Source organism: Aquarana catesbeiana, linkage group LG01 (assembly GCF_042186555.1).
Source record: "Aquarana catesbeiana isolate 2022-GZ linkage group LG01, ASM4218655v1, whole genome shotgun sequence".
NCBI classification, from domain to species: Eukaryota; Metazoa; Chordata; class Amphibia; order Anura; family Ranidae; genus Aquarana; species Aquarana catesbeiana.
The window spans coordinates 93,045,146-93,062,633 of NC_133324.1; the positions used below are offsets into that span (position 1 = coordinate 93,045,146).

General features: G+C 44.1%; 1 protein-coding gene across 1 annotated transcript in view; it reads right to left on the minus strand.

Annotated features, from left to right (window-relative positions):
• The window catches only part of OXCT1 (3-oxoacid CoA-transferase 1), a 202,569-nt gene that overhangs the window by 182,972 nt on the left and 2,109 nt on the right, over nt 1-17,488 (minus strand). The window contains exons 2-3 of the mRNA XM_073621764.1: nt 9,494-9,602; nt 4,012-4,102 (exon numbers count right to left, since the gene is read on the minus strand). Coding sequence (XP_073477865.1) covers nt 4,012-4,102; nt 9,494-9,602 — 200 coding nt within the window. The remainder of the gene's footprint in view (nt 1-4,011; nt 4,103-9,493; nt 9,603-17,488) is intronic.

The following is a 17,488-nucleotide window of genomic DNA, read 5'->3' on the forward strand; positions in this document are numbered from 1 at the left end:
TATCTTTCACGCTTACCTCCTATCTTATCTCATTTTAGCTGTCTGAGTTACTTCATTAAGACCTAATGTACAGAACAAGTGGTAAATTATTAATAAAAACACGTTCTAGGTCAGCTACTTTATGTAAAACCAGAAAAAAGGTCTACACGGCTCATTAGCTCAAACTGACATCATTCAAAAAAAAGGGACACTAAAGGGACCTGGTTTAAAATAAAATATCCAAAAATTGTGAGTTCACCAACTACATATAACCCATCACAGTAACGATGTTGACAAAATAAAACTGGAACATTGACAGTCTAAGTGCTTTTGTTAAAAAAAAAAAAAAAAGTGCATCTATTCGAGGCCCCTTACACACTTGTGAAAGAGAGAGAGAAAAAAAAAAAAAAGAAAGAAGCACGACTTTCAAATCGCAGCAGTGTGAAAGGGGCCACATGCACTCACTCTGAGTGAACTGGGGAGGTCACCCTGAACTTAATGAGAGTAGGATTACACCACAGGTCCTAGATTTTAAGGAATGTTAAGGACCAGTTCTTATTCCCATATAAAAACTTTTACATAAGGAATAACCTGATTAACCAATTTTGTATTAAGTCCGACCAAGGTGACCAAGTTACATCCAGCACCTCATCCCATAAAAAGCCAGAGACTGAGGGCGACTTGGGAAAGATTTTTCTGTGCTTGTGAGCAAAACCTATCCATTCTCTTCTGGATACAAGCTACATTACCTGCAGGCGCCCTCTTGTATACATTTTGCACACTTATCTCCAACTTGGTCATTATGCGTCCTCTGTGGCTGCATAGCAAAATATTACACCGCACACATGCAAAAAAGACATTTGCCTCCAGCAGGGCTAGTTTAAAACACCTAGACAATCTAAAAAATATTAGCAAAATATATGGGGATTTGGTCACACCATATTGCTATATGGTGCAAAGCCCACTTACTGCGACAAAGTACCCCATGATTAGTGGGTCCTACACCATCCATGGATTGGGAGATCCTGCTTCTCTGAACCATGAGAGCAAACATTCTTCTATATGGGAGCACCCCACTCTTTCATTAAGTGCCTCTCATTAGTGTCCACTTGTGTCATGGGTGGAGACCTCAAAGTTCTCCCATATAGAAGAGTGTTTGCTCTCATGGTTCAGAGAAGCAGGATCTCCCAATCCATGGATAGTGTAGGACCCACTAATCATGGGGTACTTTGTCGCAGTAAGTGGACTTAGCACCATATAGCAATATGGTGTGACCAAATCCCCATATTTTTTGCTAATATTTTTTAGATTGTCTAGGTGTTTTAAACTAGCCCTGCTGGAGGTAAATGTCTTTTTTGCATGTGTGCGCTGTAATATTTTGCTCTGCTGTATGGTCTTATGGCTGCACCAGCTTTAATGCATCTTTTAGGGTGTGCCCCCCAAATATTTTGTTTGTTCTCTGTGGCTGCATGGTGCCGCCCCCCCCCCCCCCCTTCCTCAGTGGTGTCAATTCCAGTGGTGATCCCCCCCAGGGCTCCATATACCTTTTTGGTGGCTTAAAATCCCCTGAAGTAGCCAATGCTGGCAAAAGATGTTGAGAAAACACCATCTTGTAATCACTGATTAATTGGAACCCCTTTGTGTGTGACCACCATCACAGAGATGTACAAAGAAACAGAACGGTTTTATCTTTGATCCAATTTTAATCACGATAGTATTTAAAACATGAAATTTATGGTTTACCGTTTCCATTATTAATTTGTTGGCACCCCTATAATCCCACCCCATACTTTCTTCCTACTTCTGATGAACCAATGATTTCCAGTAGACTGCTGTGGGGGAAGCATGGACTCCTAATACCCATGGCTTTGGGAGCTTTAAAGTGTTTATTTCATTGTGGTTGGTTCTAACCCTGCTCTTCTCCAATTATCAGACTTGTCCTGACATGTCTCCCCTGCACAGCCATTCACTGGGAAGATCAGTGTATTGTCGCTTCTCCTCCCCCCAGCTCTCATGCAGCTGAGAACAGAGGCAATACCCCTGGGAGGGGGCATTTATATTGTGTTTTTGAATGGATTTTATTCTAAAAGGTGATTGTTCACAATCACTTTAAACAAAATTTTCCTGCAAGGATATTTTATATGGTGTGGCCAATATTCTTTGCCTAGCACAGAAACCTTCAAACTCCGATACTCTGCTTGCCTTTTTCTAGACCCTCTCCCCATGGCTCCTCACATTGACACCGCCAGCAGGGCACTAGTCCTTCCACTAGCACCAACAATGGGGTGCAATTCTGCCAACCAATACCAATGATTGGGCACAATTTATCATCCTAATGACACTACTTGGAATTTCAGCACAGCAGAGGCATCCTGTTATCAGATCAAACAGGAAGTTCAGAGCTCACAGGGTTTCTGGTAGATCAACAGGCATTTTGGTACCAATACTTACAACAGCAGATCACAGTGCAATGTCAGGCTCCAGCAGACAGGTCCTACAGTTTTCAGCTTGTACTTCTGTACAGGCTTTCAGTTTGAAAGCTGCAGGGCTTGTGTGTTTGTGTGCTTGACTGAACCACAAAGACACTCATCAATGCTCACAGTTTATCGAGAGCTACAAGCTGTCTACTGCGGTAGAAGACGGGTCTTGTTCTCTCATTCACAGACCGCTGTAAATGAATGACGCACGATCAGGCATGCCTGTCAGTTTTTTCAGGGGGACCTGATTGGACCCTCCATTCACCCCTATGAACCAGTGGGTGTAAATGGACTTGTGTCTGTTTACACTTGCCTACCTCAAATTCAGAAGGGGATTCGCCCCCTCCATCTAAGCAGATCAGAGGTATAGTTGGGAGTAAATGGACAGCAGACCCCATTTACTGTGAGCTGCCCATACAGCAGAGCAGGCCCTGTCTGTGTACGCTCTGCAGAAACTGAGCGGACACGTCATCCGCCCACCAGACCGATCCCCTGCTGATCTAAAATGGAGCGCGCCCCGTGTGAAAGGGCCTACAGTGGCGACACCTCCCTAGCAGGATGTGTGAACCACAGACATGGTTGTGCAGAATTAGGCAGGTAGGACAGTTCATATACAAAAGTTTAACTCTGTATTTAGAATTACATCTAAATGCCTACAGGAAAAAGAATCAGCCAACCATAGATTACAAAACCGTCAATAACCAGACTTAAAAAGGAAATTCCTTGGACATAGATTAGTAAACATTACTAAAACCATACTGTCTGGCAATTGTCAGTGAGCCTTTCCAAACCGAATGCAGGGAAAAATAAAAAAAAATAAATAAAAAATAAAATAAATAGTTATGGTTTTATGTGCTGGCTGAAAAATAAAAAAAAGGGGGAGTACACAGCACAGTAGCTTAGTGGTTAGCATTTGTGCCTTGCAGCATTGGGTTTCTCAGTTCAAATCCTGGTGGCGGAACTATCCGCATGTCCTCCCTCTGTTTGCAAGTTTCCTTCCACACTCCAAAGACCACCGCTTTCACACTGAAGGCATTTTTCAGGTGCTAAAGGGCTAAAAAATAGCGGATGAACACACTTACCCTGCAGCCCCAGTGTGAGCGCCCGAGTGCTTTCACACCAGAGCGGTGCGCTTGCAGGATATTAGAAAAAGTCCTGAAAGCAGCATCTTAGGAGCGGCTTAAGAGCGGGGAATACACCACTCCTCCACTGCCCCTGCCCATTGAAATGAATGGGCTGTGCTGCCAAAGCACTTCGGCAGCGGCACACATTTAACCCCTTTCTTCGGCCGCTAGCAGGGGTTAAAAGTGCCCCGCTAAAGAGCAGTTAAAATGACGGTAAAGCGCTGCTAAAACTGGCGGCGCTTTACAGCTGACGCAGAGTGGTGCCAGTGTGAAAGGGGTCATACTGGTAGGTTAAATGCCTCCTGTATGTGTAGGAATGCTTGTGACCTTAGATGCTCCTTTAGAGCAGGGATAGATGCGAATATACAATAGGTACAGCGCTACATAATATGTTGATGCTATATGGATACCTGTAATAAATAAGTACATACCCTGCATTATTGCTCACAGCTGTGATTCCTTTAACACCGGTCTTCAGCAGCCCACCTATGAGGTTCTCTGGAATTCCACAAAGACCAAAACCTATAAAAAAAAAAAAAAAAATACAAAAACCCCATCAAATACTGCATACATCAATATTCGTACAATCCTCAGCCTGCACATGGGAAGGGAAGGTCCCACACAAGTCTATAGCCGTCCATAGATGTATCAATGAACCAGCCAACATTTGATCCATCTATGGGCAGGCTGATGGTACTGAAGATGGATCCAATCAAATCAACAGACTTCAGTACAACCAGCCTGTTGGATTCCCCCCCCCCCCCCCCATGTGATCAATGCCAGTGGCTATAGCCTCCAACAGTGTTCACCGTGTTCTGCCAGCAGGGAAGGCCATGGCTTAGCTGCCAGCTCTTACCATTCCTTGGTCATATGTCTGAACAAGCCCTTAATCAAAATGGAACAATCAGCTAATGTATTTATCAGGATATAGGAAGATTAGCAGTAATAAACTGATAAACTCTGGAACATTTTCTCTTGTGACCTCTGAGCTACTGTAGCTTATATGCCCTTTGCCATTTTAAGCTTTTCATTTTATCAGACTTCCACTAACAACCAGACCACACAATCCTTACAGCTGGATCACATCTGCGACAGTCTGTTGGACCTCCAGAACATCTTGTCCCCAATAATTTGTTATTCGTGGAAGTCTCATGGATTAAATCCTTTGCAGATTTTGCTAGTAGGAATTACTTGCAGGCAAAACTACACTAGAGTCCAGAGAGGAAAAAAAAAAAAAAAAAACCCACACCACACACATCAAAAACAAACAGTGATTTGCATCAATAAACTACCTCCTGAAAATTGCTACTTGCCTGGCTGTCCAACTTCCACACTGACGGAAACACAACAAAAAAAAAAAAAAAAAAAAAAAAAAGACAGCAATCAATTGCACTTTGATCCCCGGACCTGTATTCTTGTTCTGAACAGTGATTTAGAATTCTCTGAAGCTTTTGGATCAGCGTGACATGGAGGGAAATAAGATCAGAAGGAATGGTCAGCAGCGATGGCCTACATACTTTCTCTTTTCTGCTGCCTTTCTGTCTGCCTCAAAAACAGATTTTAGTTTTTCCATAGCTGTTGGCAAGTTCGATACCATGCTGGCCTCTGATCTCTACAGTTGGCCATACATTATACAGTCTTTAGATTTATCAAACAGCAGGGCTTTTTCCTACAGTAGGAATGCAGTTCCGACACCTCCTGTGCATGCATGCAACACTGAATTCATGTAAAGCCAACGGGTGCGGGGTGTGCTGGAGGGTCTATGGATACTGGCTACTGTGGGATCTAGGTGCCTACTGACGCTGGCTTCTGGAAGATCCATTGTTGCTGGCCATTGTTGGTTCTGTATTCTCCAAAAGGGGCAGCACTGGTGGGAGGTGGGTAGGAGGAACCAAGGGACAGTGTTCAGAGGTGGGTAGGGGGCAGAGACAAGGGGGTGACCCAAAAAGAAAAAAAAAAAAAAAAAAAAAAAAAAGGAAGAAGGAGGGGGGGGGGGGGTGTTAGTACCTGCACCTATTCTTTGATAATAAAAATAAATTGTCCCTAGTAGGTGTATGAATGGGAGTTAGATTAGATTGTACAATCCTTGAGGGCAGGGACTGATGTGAATGCGCAACATATGGGTAAAGCAGTGTGTAAATTAACAGCGCTACACTGTACAAGTACCTGTGATAAATAGACCTGTCAAAAGTATGTAATAGGAGGACACCCCTAAACAATCTTTTTTATTAGTTTCAATGCAGGTGGGTCCTTACACTACATGGTTGATGTTAGATCTACAGTAGACATGATCTCAGCTCGAATTCTCAGCTCCACCCTACCACCAGGAGAAATTAGGCTCTCAGTTCACACTGCCACGACTCGGGATCCAATTTGTGCTAACCAAAGTTGCGAAACATGTGAAATCCCATGTTAGAGAATAAGAGCGGTCTTCGTTAGCACTAGCAAAGTCGCTCTGACTTTAGAAAAGGTGCCTGTGCTACTTCAAGTCGACTTCTATCCAACTTGTGCCCATAGACTTTAATGGAAGTCGCCTCCAAGTCTGATCCGCATCTAAATTGATGCGATTTGGATCCAAAATTACAGGAAGATTATCCAGACATTCCCTGAAAGTTGCTTTCAAGTCGTACTCAAAAGTCACCTGGCTAAGTCATACCGCAGGCCACAGCAGTGTGAACTGAAGGCTACAGAACAAAGCAGTATTGCACACTCGTATTTTTCTGGCTGCTTTGGACAACGAAGGCTTGGTTCACATATATGCCAGTCTCCCCGCATCCAATTCGCATGACCAGCTCTCAAAGGAGCCAGTCCACACAGGTCCAGGGAGGCCGCGGAGCAGATTGCAGAAGGGTCCTCTACGCGTTTGGTTCCGTTTAAGGTGCGAATTCAGGCAAAAGTTCAGACCTGAATCGCACATGAACCGGTGAACAGGCATGCACTGGACCCCAGGCATGAACCTGGTCCAAATTCTGAACAATTAAAGTGGGCTTTAGTTAAGATTTATATTGTGGAGAACATTTAAAAAGATGAATTGTGCCAAGCAGCAGCCAGAAAAATAAATAAATCTACCTTTGCTGTGAAAAATAGCAGTGTAGCTCCTCCTAAGTGAGGGTGCCCAGGCACTTCTTTGTCTACAGCCCTATAGCTGTATATACGCAGTGAGCTATCCCAGACACTGCAGCCTCAGAGGATTTGGAGAGTGACCTGGTAATGTCAGTTCTGTGCTGATCGCTGTTCTCCTTGCTTGCTGCAGAGGCAACAATGGAACATTTTGTTAACACACACTTTCAAAACCATCAGATTAAACATTAAATTACTTGTTAGCTTTGCTGGGATGCCAAAGATTTTCTAACTTAAATAGCAGAGCAAAACAACATTAGGGCCTCCTTGTACACGAACATTACAGTTTAGACTCTGGATCCTATTGGCAGACGATCCGGAGTAAAAAAGTCTGTAAAAACCTTGCGTAAACATGCGTAAAAGGCGCACCATAGGAGATTTGTATATTTTTACAATCAGAGGGTAGATTGAGGAAACAGACTTGCTGTGCTATTATATGACAGTGGGAACACATCTGCTGTCAAATTACACTGATCAGGACTGCAGTCAATTGGCTGCAGCCCCTGATTAAATACACAATGCCTTTAAAAAGTATTCATACCTCTTAAAATTTTTGTAAGGTTACAACCAAAAACGTAAATGTATTTCATTGGGATTTTATGCTATACATCACCAAAAGTGGCACAAAATTGTGAAGTGGAAGGAAAATGATTTTTACATTTTTTTTTTTACAAATAAAATATGTGAAAAGTGTGGTGTGCATTTGTATTCAACCCCCTTTACTCTGATACCCTTAAACTAAAATCTAGTGGAACCAATTGCCTTCAGAAGTCACCCAATTAGTAAATAGAGTCCACTTGTGTGCAATTTAAATACAGCTTTTCTTTGAAGCCCTCAGAGGTTTGTCAGAGAACCTTAGTCAACAAACAGCATCATGAACGCCAAGGAACACACCAGACAGGTCAGGGATAAAATTGTGGAGAAATTTAAAACAGGGTTAGGTTATAAAAAAATATCTCACAGAACACTGTTCACTCCATCATCCGAAAATGGAAAAAGAGTATGGTACAACTGCAAACCTACCAAGACATGGCTGTCCACCTAAACTGACAGGCCGGCAAGGAGAGCATTAATCAGAGAAGCAGCCAAGAGGCCCATGGTAACTCTGGAAGAGCTGCAGAGATCCACAGCTCAGGTGGGAGAATCTGTCCACAGGACAACTATTAGTCATGCACTCCACAAATCTGGCCTTTATGGAAGAGTGACAAGAAGAAAGACATTGTTGAAAGAAAGACATAAGAAGTCCCGTTTGCGAGAAGCCATGTGGGGGACACAGCAAACATGTGGAAGAAGGTGCTCTGGTCAGATGAGACCAAAATTAAACTTTTTGGCCTAAAAGCAAAAAACGCTATTTGTGGCAGAAAACTAACACTGCACATCACCCTGAACACACCATCCCCACCGTGAAACATGGTGGTGACAGCATCATGTTGTGGGGATATTTTTCTTCAGCACGGACAGGGATGCTGGTCAGAGTTGATGGGAAGATGGATGAAGCTAAATACAGGGCAATCTTACAAGAAAACCTGTAATGCCATGTACACATGGTCAGACTTTTTGACAACAAAGGTCCGACGGTCTTTTGACGGACTTTCTAACGACTGGACTTGCCTACACACGATCACACCAATGTCCGACAGAGTCGTACATGATGACGTACGACCGGACTAAAATAAGGAAGTTGATAGCCAGTAGCTGCCCTAGCGTCGGTTTTCATCCATCGGTCTAGCATACAGACGAGCGGACTTTTCCGCTCTGACAGAGCCAGTCTGACAGAGCTTGAGCTATTTTGCAAAGAATAGGCAAAAATGTCACTCTCTAGATGTGCAAATCTGGTAGAGACATCCCTAAAAAGACTTGCAACTGTAATTGCAGTGAAAGGTGGTTCTACAAAAGTATTGACTCCGGGGGGGCTGAATACAAATGCACGTCACACTTTTCAAATTTGTAAAAAATTTTGAAAATCATAATTTTTTTCCACTTCACAATTATGTGCCACTTTGTGTTGGTCTATAACAGGGGTCTCCAAACTGTGGCCCTTTGCTTTTTTCTGGACCTTGAGCCACTATTCTTTCCACTGATACAAACAATGGAGAACTAATTCTCCCACTGACACCAGTGATGAGGCATTATTCCTCCCACTGACATCATGATATAATTATTTTACTCCGACTGACCACCAAAGCCTAGAGCATGGTTTACTTCTACTGATGCCAGGGCATTTTCTACTCCCACTGGCCACAGTCCGGCCTCTTTCTCTCCCCCCCCCCCCCAAAAAAAAGTTTGAAGGGCAGTAAACTGGCCCTTTGGATACTTTAAGGCACTGAAAAAGTTTATACGCTGAATCTTGTTGGCAGAACGATCTGGAGTGAAATATTTTGTAAAGAATATGCACAAACACACGTAAAAAGCGCACCATAGGAGGATATTTACAATCAGAGGATAGACTGAGGAATCCTCCTTGCTGTGCTATTGTATGACAGTGGGGACACCTCTGCTGTCAGAATACACTGGTCAGGACTTCAGCCGATTGGCTGCAGCCCCTGATTAAATATTAGGTTGCCAACAGTACTGTTTGACAGAAATTGATTGCTAGATCAGCTTCTATCAAGTGGAAACGGCCAAAGATGGATCGCAACTCGGCCGGTCCCTGCTGAACTTCAGTCCTATCTCCGGACAGCTGTACTCCCATGTGCAAGAGGCCTAGAAGTACAACCAGTGGAAAATAATAATCTGCTACCATAGCACTGCACATGTTTTATCTAGAAGAAAAGTATCAAAATGTATACTTACCACCGACAAGAAGAGTTGATCCATTCGGTATGTCCTGCACCGCTTCTACTGGATCACTGTAGACTTTAGCATTGTGGGAACTGGATGTAGAAAAAGAACAGCCACAAACCTAAATGGGAGAGAAAAAGAAAAAAATAATAATAAAAGGCAGTGAGTGGATGTAAATAGTTAAGTGCAGAGGACATCCTGGGGCATTTCACAGACAATTAACCATTCACAGCTGACCCCACACATCAGAGGGCAAAGCGCTCACTGACTCGTAAAGAGTTCAAAGACACACAAGTGCAAGGCTATAGGTCCGACCAATTACCCAGACATCCATGTAATCCTTTAATACATTCATTTATACGGCTCCATTCACACTAATGCATTTTTTTAATGCTTTTTGCAGAAATGCAGGACAATTTTTTTTTTTACATGGGTTCCTATGGAACATGTTCACATCAATGCATTTTTGTGCCTCTGCGTTTTTTGGAAAGGGTCAGAGACTTTTTTTTTTAAAACGCTAAACTTTTTTTTTTTGGTTCGATAGATTTCAATGGAGAAGCTGCAGAAAAGCATGTACGGCACTTTTGCCACGACTAGCGTTTTTTGCGTTGTTTTAAATCTGCCAAACAAATTTTTCCAACACACACACACACACACACACACACACACACACACACACAGAAAGCACAGCATAAAGCACAGCATAAAGCACAGCAGAAATGCTCAAAAGCTACATGCATAGAGGTGAATCGAGCCCAGTACGGGTGTGCTGGGTTCAGATTCAGTTTCAAGTTCTTGCCTATGAAGTTTCACACTATAGTTATGTCCACATTAAATTATGTTGTGACAAAAAATAAAATATGCAGTACATCTCTGCAATAAATGCATCTTTCCCCATGTTTATTTAAGCCCACGTTCACATGGGGCTGTTTTGACATGTCAAATCGCCGGCAACGTCCGAATCTGTGCGACGCTGCACTGATTCCAAAAAGTAGTTCCTGCACTACTTCTGGCGACTTGAATAAACATCCATGCAGGAACCCGCACAGATGTCTGTCAAATCGCTCTCGAAATCGGACTTAAAGCGGAGTTCTGCATAAAAAAAAAAAAAAAAATCAGTAGCTACAAATACTGCAGCTGCTGACTTTTAATAAATCGGACACTTACCTGTCCCAGGGTCCAGCGATGCAGGCGAAAGACGCCTGTGTGTGATCTCCCTTCCGATGCCGCAGTGCGTCGGTAGGAAGTGGGAGCTGTAAGCCTCTGAAAAGAGGGTACCGGCTCCCCCCCCCCCCCCAAAAAAAAATGACATGCCAAATGTGGCATGTTAGGGGGTCACCTTCCCTTAAAGTGGAAGTTCCATTTTTGGGTGGAACTCAGCTTTAAATGCCAGGTTTGAAATCGTGCGAGTTTAATACAGGACGTGGGACTAAAAAAAATAAATAAAAGGTGCAACACGATTGTTTTTTTGTTTTTTTTGCCACATTTTTAATGCAGCTCAATGGTGAGGTGTGTTTTTACCGCACCAAAAATGCAGCAAGCAGGATTTTGCCAAATGCAGCGTACATGCAACTTATCACAGTAGGAGTCCCAGTTCACACTTGTGCGTGGTGCAAGATCGCATGTGATTTGCAGTGCACATCACATGCGATATCAACCATATAGATAGTATGGCTAATATCGCATTTGGACCAAACTCGCACAGGACCCTTTTTTTTGGACCAGAATTGGACCACATAGGTGTATACACCCATGCAATCCGATTCATGTCCAAACTGTCAGTTCGCAATGCGATATGCAAGCTGAAATGGGGGCGTCATTAACATCGTATTGACACTCCATGTGAGCTGGGTGCGATGCGGGACCCTGCAGTGGATTCGCTGGGTTCCAGCATCACACAAGTGTGAACCGAGCCTAAAGAGTTCCAAAGGATTACATGGTCGTGCGATTTTCTTCTGTTTTTTTGAGCAAAAACAGATCAGTGTGAAAGCAGCCTTGGTCCTTGTTCACACAGGTGTGCTATTCCATACACCTGTTTGAGGGGTCATCTTTACCCGTACCGGATGCACAGGTGTTCTGTGCAGCCGCATGTGGCAGGTAGATGGTTGCAAGGACCTGCGGGATCTCCAAGTAGCCCATTATAACCTCTGTCAGGTGTTTATTGTGGTCTGTGTCCCCACTGAGAAGATTCACCCTCTCTATCATTCCTGGCAATCATGATCTCAAATACAGAAAGGGGAGGGGTAGCCACAGAAAAAGACAAGGGGAAATCTGGTATGGTGACAACCAGGGGGGAGACCACCCCCCCATGGTCTTGTTTTACAGACCCTTAAAAAGGGCTCATTCACATAGGCACCACTGTAAAAAGGTAGCATGTTACTATACCTGGGAGTACAGGTGTTTACATACATCATATTTGATGTATAAATCAATGTAAGCTGGTAACCGCAATCTGAGTTTTTACATGTGTACAGGGATGATAGTCTGGCCATAACGGATCATCCACAGAAACGTATGACTAACTCCACCCAAGCAGAAACAAATAGTTGTGGGTTATGTCAGGCTCCCACAGCTTTCAATGGAGTTTCCCACCAGCAGCTGATCACAGGGAACTGTGCATAAATCACAACTGGTCTCATTTGTGAGTGTGTGAATGGGGCCTTAGGCAATACTCAACCCGTTAAGACAATCTTTTCCATTTTGGTTCCTCCCCCCTCCCTCCTACAAAACTGGGGCAAAGGTTTCACTATTCTCTGTAAACTACAGCAACGGCCAAAAGTTGAGAACAAAAACATTTTCAAAGTCTGCTGCCTCCGTTTTTATGAGGGCAATTTGCAAATACTCCAGAATTTTATGAAGAGTGATCAGGTGAACTTCAATGTCCCTCTTTGCCATGAAAATGAACTTAATCCCATAAAAAAAATTTCCATTGCATTTGTGAAGAAGGCTTCAGGGCACCCAAGAAAGTCCAGCAAGTGCCAGGACCGTCTCCTGCAGTTGAGTCAGCTGTGGGATCGGGGGCACCACCAGTGCAGAGCTTGCTCAGGAATGGCAGCAGCCAGGTGTGAATGCATTGGCACGCACAGTGAGATGAAGAATTTGGAGGATGGCCTGGTGTCAAGAAGGGCAGCAAAGAAGCCGCTTCTCTCCAGGAAATACATCAGCGACAGACTGATATTCTGAAGAGGTACAGGGATTGGACTGCTGAGGACTGGGGTAATGTCATTTTCTCTGATGACTCCCCTTTCCGATTGTTGGGGCATCCAGAAAAACCCTTGTCCGGAAAAGTTGAGCGCTACCATCAGTCCTGCGTCATGCGAACAGGAAAGCATCCCGAGACCATTCATGTGTGGGGTTTCATCTCAGCCAAGGGAGTGGGTTCACTCACAATTTTTCCTAAGAACACAGCCATGAATAAGAATGGTACAAAAACATCCGAGAGCAACTTCTCCCAACCATCCAAGGACAGTTTGTTGAGGAACAATGCCTTTTTCAGCACGATGGAGCACCTTGCCATAAGGCAAAAGTCATAACCAAGTGGCTTGGGGAACAAAACCACAAAAGTGTGGGTCCATGGCCAAGAAGCAAGTAAACAAAACAAACAAAAACAAAAAAACACAAATTCTGATAAACTCCAAGCATTCATTATTCAAGAATGGGCTGCCATCAGTCAGGATGTGGCCAGAAGTTGACTGACAGCATGCCAGGGCGAACTGCAGAGGTCTTGAAAAAGGGTTAACACTGCAAATATTGACTCTTTGCATAAACTTAATGCAATTGTCAATAAAAGCCTTTGACACTTAGGCCCCTTTCACACTGGGGCGGTGAGGGCGTCGGCGGTATAACAGCGCTATTTTTAGCGCTGCTGTACCGTCGTTCTAGCAGCTGTATTCGGCCGCTAGCAGTGCGGTTTTAACCCCCGCTGGCGGCCGAAAAAGGGTTAAAATCACTCGTACAGCGCGGCCCCATTGATTTCAATGGGCAGGAGCGGTTTAGGAGCGGTGAATACACTGCTCCTTCACTGCTCCAAAGAAGCGGTTTGCAGGACTTTTTTCACCGTCCTGCCAGCGCACCGCTTCAGTGTGAAAGCCCTCGGGCTTTCACACTGAACAAACAGCGGAGGCTGTTTAGGGGCGGTTTGCAGGCGGTATTTTTAGCGCAATACCGCCTGCAAACCGCCCCAGTGTGAAAGGGGTCTTATTATGAAAGGCTAGTAAATATACTTCAGTATACCATAGTAACATCTGACAAAAAGATCTAACACTGAGGCAGAAGACTTTGTGAAAAATAATATTTATGTAATTTTCAAAACTTTTGGTCACAGCTGTATAGCCACTTCAGAAGATTTTACCCCCTTCCTGACCAGAGCATTTTTTACAATTTGGCACTGCGTCACTTTAACTGACAATTGCGCAGTCATGCAATGCTGTATCCAAACGAAATCTGCGTCTTTTTTCCCACAAATAGAGCTTTCTTTTGGTGGTATTTGATCACCTCTGCAGTTTTCGTTTTTTGTGCTATAAATAAACAAATTTTGAAAAAAACAAAATGTCATCAGTTTAGGCCAATATATATTCTACATATTTTTGGAAAAAAAAATAAAAATATAATATACATATACAATAAGCGTATATTGATTGGTTTGCGCAAAAGTTATATAGTGTCTACAAACTATGGGAAAGATTTATGGCATTTTTATTATTAGTAATCGTGGCGGTCTGAGATTTTTAGCGGTACTGCGACATTGCAATGGACAGATAGGACACTCGACACATTTTTGGGACCATTGACATTTATACAGCGATCAGTGCTATAAAAATGCACTGATTACTGTGCAAATGTCACTGGTAGTGAAGTGGTTAACACTAGGGCCACTCAAGGGGTTAAATGTGTGTTCTAACTGTATGGGGATAGGACATAGTGGGGGAGAAACATATCGTTGTTCCTACTTCCTAGGAACAAACAATATGTTTCCTCTCCCCTGGTGTGTGTGTGTGTATTATATATATCTGGCGCTCGTGCACGTGATCGCGCATGGTCGAGGGCGATCGTGTGCGGCGGGCACGTCCTCTGGTGGCCAAAAAAAGGGAAGGACATACCCATATGGATTTCACCCAGGGGAGCCATTCAGTATATCTGCGTGAGCCGGTCGGGAACCGGATAGTATCTTTGTGGGCCCCACTGTCTCCTGGGATTGCTGCGTCTCACTTACCCCAAGGTTTAGCACATGTGCAGTTACCTCTCTGAAGAGTAATCTGAACATAGTTTGCTCTTCAGCTAGTGCAAATGAGCCCTTAACCTCCCTGGCGGTATGATTATTTCGGATTTTAGGTGCTGAAAGCGGTACAATTATTTTGCATGGAAATTTGGCGTTTTATATTGTAGGTCTGTAATTCTTAATAACACACTTAAATCTGTCCAAAACAAGAGTCTAGTAGATATCCCGGGTATGATAAAGTTTGAAACACAAAAACATAAATTATAATATAATAAATAAAAATAAATAAAATAAATAATAATAATAATAATAATAATAATAATAAAATAAATTTCCCCACGATTCACTATCGCTCAATTCTGCAAGTGTTCTAATTTACTATCACTGTTTTCTAGCTGGTCTAAAGCCACTTTTGATGTAAAGGGACACTTTTTGGTTGCTATGGACAATCTCCAGTTTCCAGGCAGAAAGAACAGTATATATATATCATATAAAACTGCATGCAGGGCATAGGACAAAGCACTGGGGACAAAAGGGAAGTGAAATAATTTCATACAGTACTGTAATCTGTAAGATTACAGTACTGTATGTGTTATGATTTTACAATTTTTTGAATTTGCCGCCAGGCTCCGCCCCGTGCGTCGCGCCGCTCGCAGGGAACGGAGCCTGGCACGGAGAGGCTTCAGAGGAGGACAGAGCCCGCAGACACAGCGGGGGACATCGCAGGATCCCGTGGACAAGGCAAGTAAAGCCACACCAGGATCCTGCGATGTAAACTCGAGTGTGGCTCGGGGTTACCGCTAATGGTCCTGAATTTTAACCACGAGCCACACTCGGGAAAACCGCCAGGGAGGCTACAAGATGAGTTCACTTAAAAAAAAAAAAAGGAGAAGCACACCCCTTGCACTTTTTTTTACAGGTAAAATGCATTCTTTTTTTTTTTCTAAGGAGCCCTCAGAGAATTGTACCTGTGACCAGATCACAGGTGCAATCTCAGGTTCCTGCTGACTCTCAGTATGGCTGCCCGATCGTACCTCATATGGGCAGGCATATCAAAGAAATAGGACAGGGGCCTCCAAACTTTCTAAACAAAGGGCCAGTTTTATTGTCCTTCAGATTTTAGAAGGGCCAGACTGTGGCCAGCAGCAATGTAAATTTTCCTGGAATCAGTGGGCATAAACATAAGCACATTTGGTGTTAGGGGGAGGAATAGTCCCCTATAGTTGGTATCATTGGGAGGAATAGTGCCCCATCATTGGCAGAAATAGTACCCCATTACTGAAGTGAATAGGAGGAATGGTGTCCAATTGTTGGTGTCAGTTGGCAGAATAGTGTCTCATATTAGTGAGAAGAATACAGCCCCAAGGGCCAGATAAAGGTGAGCAAAGGGCCAGAGTTTGCACACCACTGGACTAGGAGATCACTCACACAGACCATTGAGAACTTCAAGCTGTCAGCCGCATTGGCCAACGGTACTTGTAGGCATTTATTCACAGAAAAAACTCACACTGGGGCAACTTCATAGTCGTCCGACCTGCAAACAACTTCTTTAAGGGCCCTTTCACACTGGGGCAGTTTGCAGGCGCTATTGCGCTAATAGCGCCTGCAAACCGACCCGAAAGTGCAACTGCTTTCTCTCCAGTGTGAAAGCCCCGAGGGCTTTCACACTGGAGCGGTGCACTAGCAGGACGGGAAAAAAAAGTTCTGCTAGCAGCATCTTCGGATCGGTTGAAATCAATGGAACAGCACGGCTTTACCGCCGGCAAAGCGCCTCTGCAGAGGCACTTTGCGGTGGTTTTTAACCATTTCTCGGCTAACCGCCCCACTAGCGACCGAATACCGACGGTAAAGCGCCGCTTACAATAGCGGCGCTATACCGCCGACGCCGCCCCTGTGTGAAAGGGCCCTAATAGAAGTCAACACAAGCCGCCCCAAGTAGTACAGGTCGGAGTGACTTGAGTCACTTTCATTATGATGGTCCCATTGCACTGGATGGAGCGCGACTTGTCAAGCGGCTAAGTCACCTGACACGTCGCCCCAAAGTGAGCCGACACTAAGGCTACTTTCACACTGGGGCCGCCCGAGCTTTAAGCGGCACTTTTCAGCCGCTAGCTGGGCACTTTTAACACCCGCTAGTGGCCGAAGAAGGGGTTTAAAGCGCTCCTGTTGTGACACTTCCGAAGTGCTGCCCATTCATTTCAATGGGCAGGGTGTTTTGGGAGCGCTAAATACAGCAAACCACCCCGAAGATTCTGCTTGCAGGACTTTTTCTAATGTCCCGCAAGTGCACCACCACAGTGTGAAAGCACTCGGGTTTTCATATTCGGGCAGCACTGGAGGCATTTTTCAGGCGCCATTTCTAGTGTTAATAAACTCCTGAAAACTGCCTCAGTGTGAAAGGGGTCTTAATGACTGCACAGCCAGGTGGTTTTCAAATTGTGATAGCAGGTGGGGAGAGAGATCCCCCACCTGCTGTCACACTGGGGAGGGGGGGGGGACCCACACACAACATTTGGGGGATGGGAGAGCTGCATAAAGTGGGACATGTAACATTTTCCAAAAGGTGAACGTATCCTTAAAGCTATTCCATTATTCGAGCCAAGTAAGTTACCCATATTTAGGGCGAAACATAAAACATTTTCAGGGTCCACAGCCAGGGTTCTTCTCCCTACTGGATAACATCATATTTGAAAAATCTGTCAATTGAAAGAACTAAAGCAAAAGTGAAGTGGTGTCACTTAGAGCTGCACGATTCTGGCCAAAATGAGAATCACGATTTTTTGCTTAGA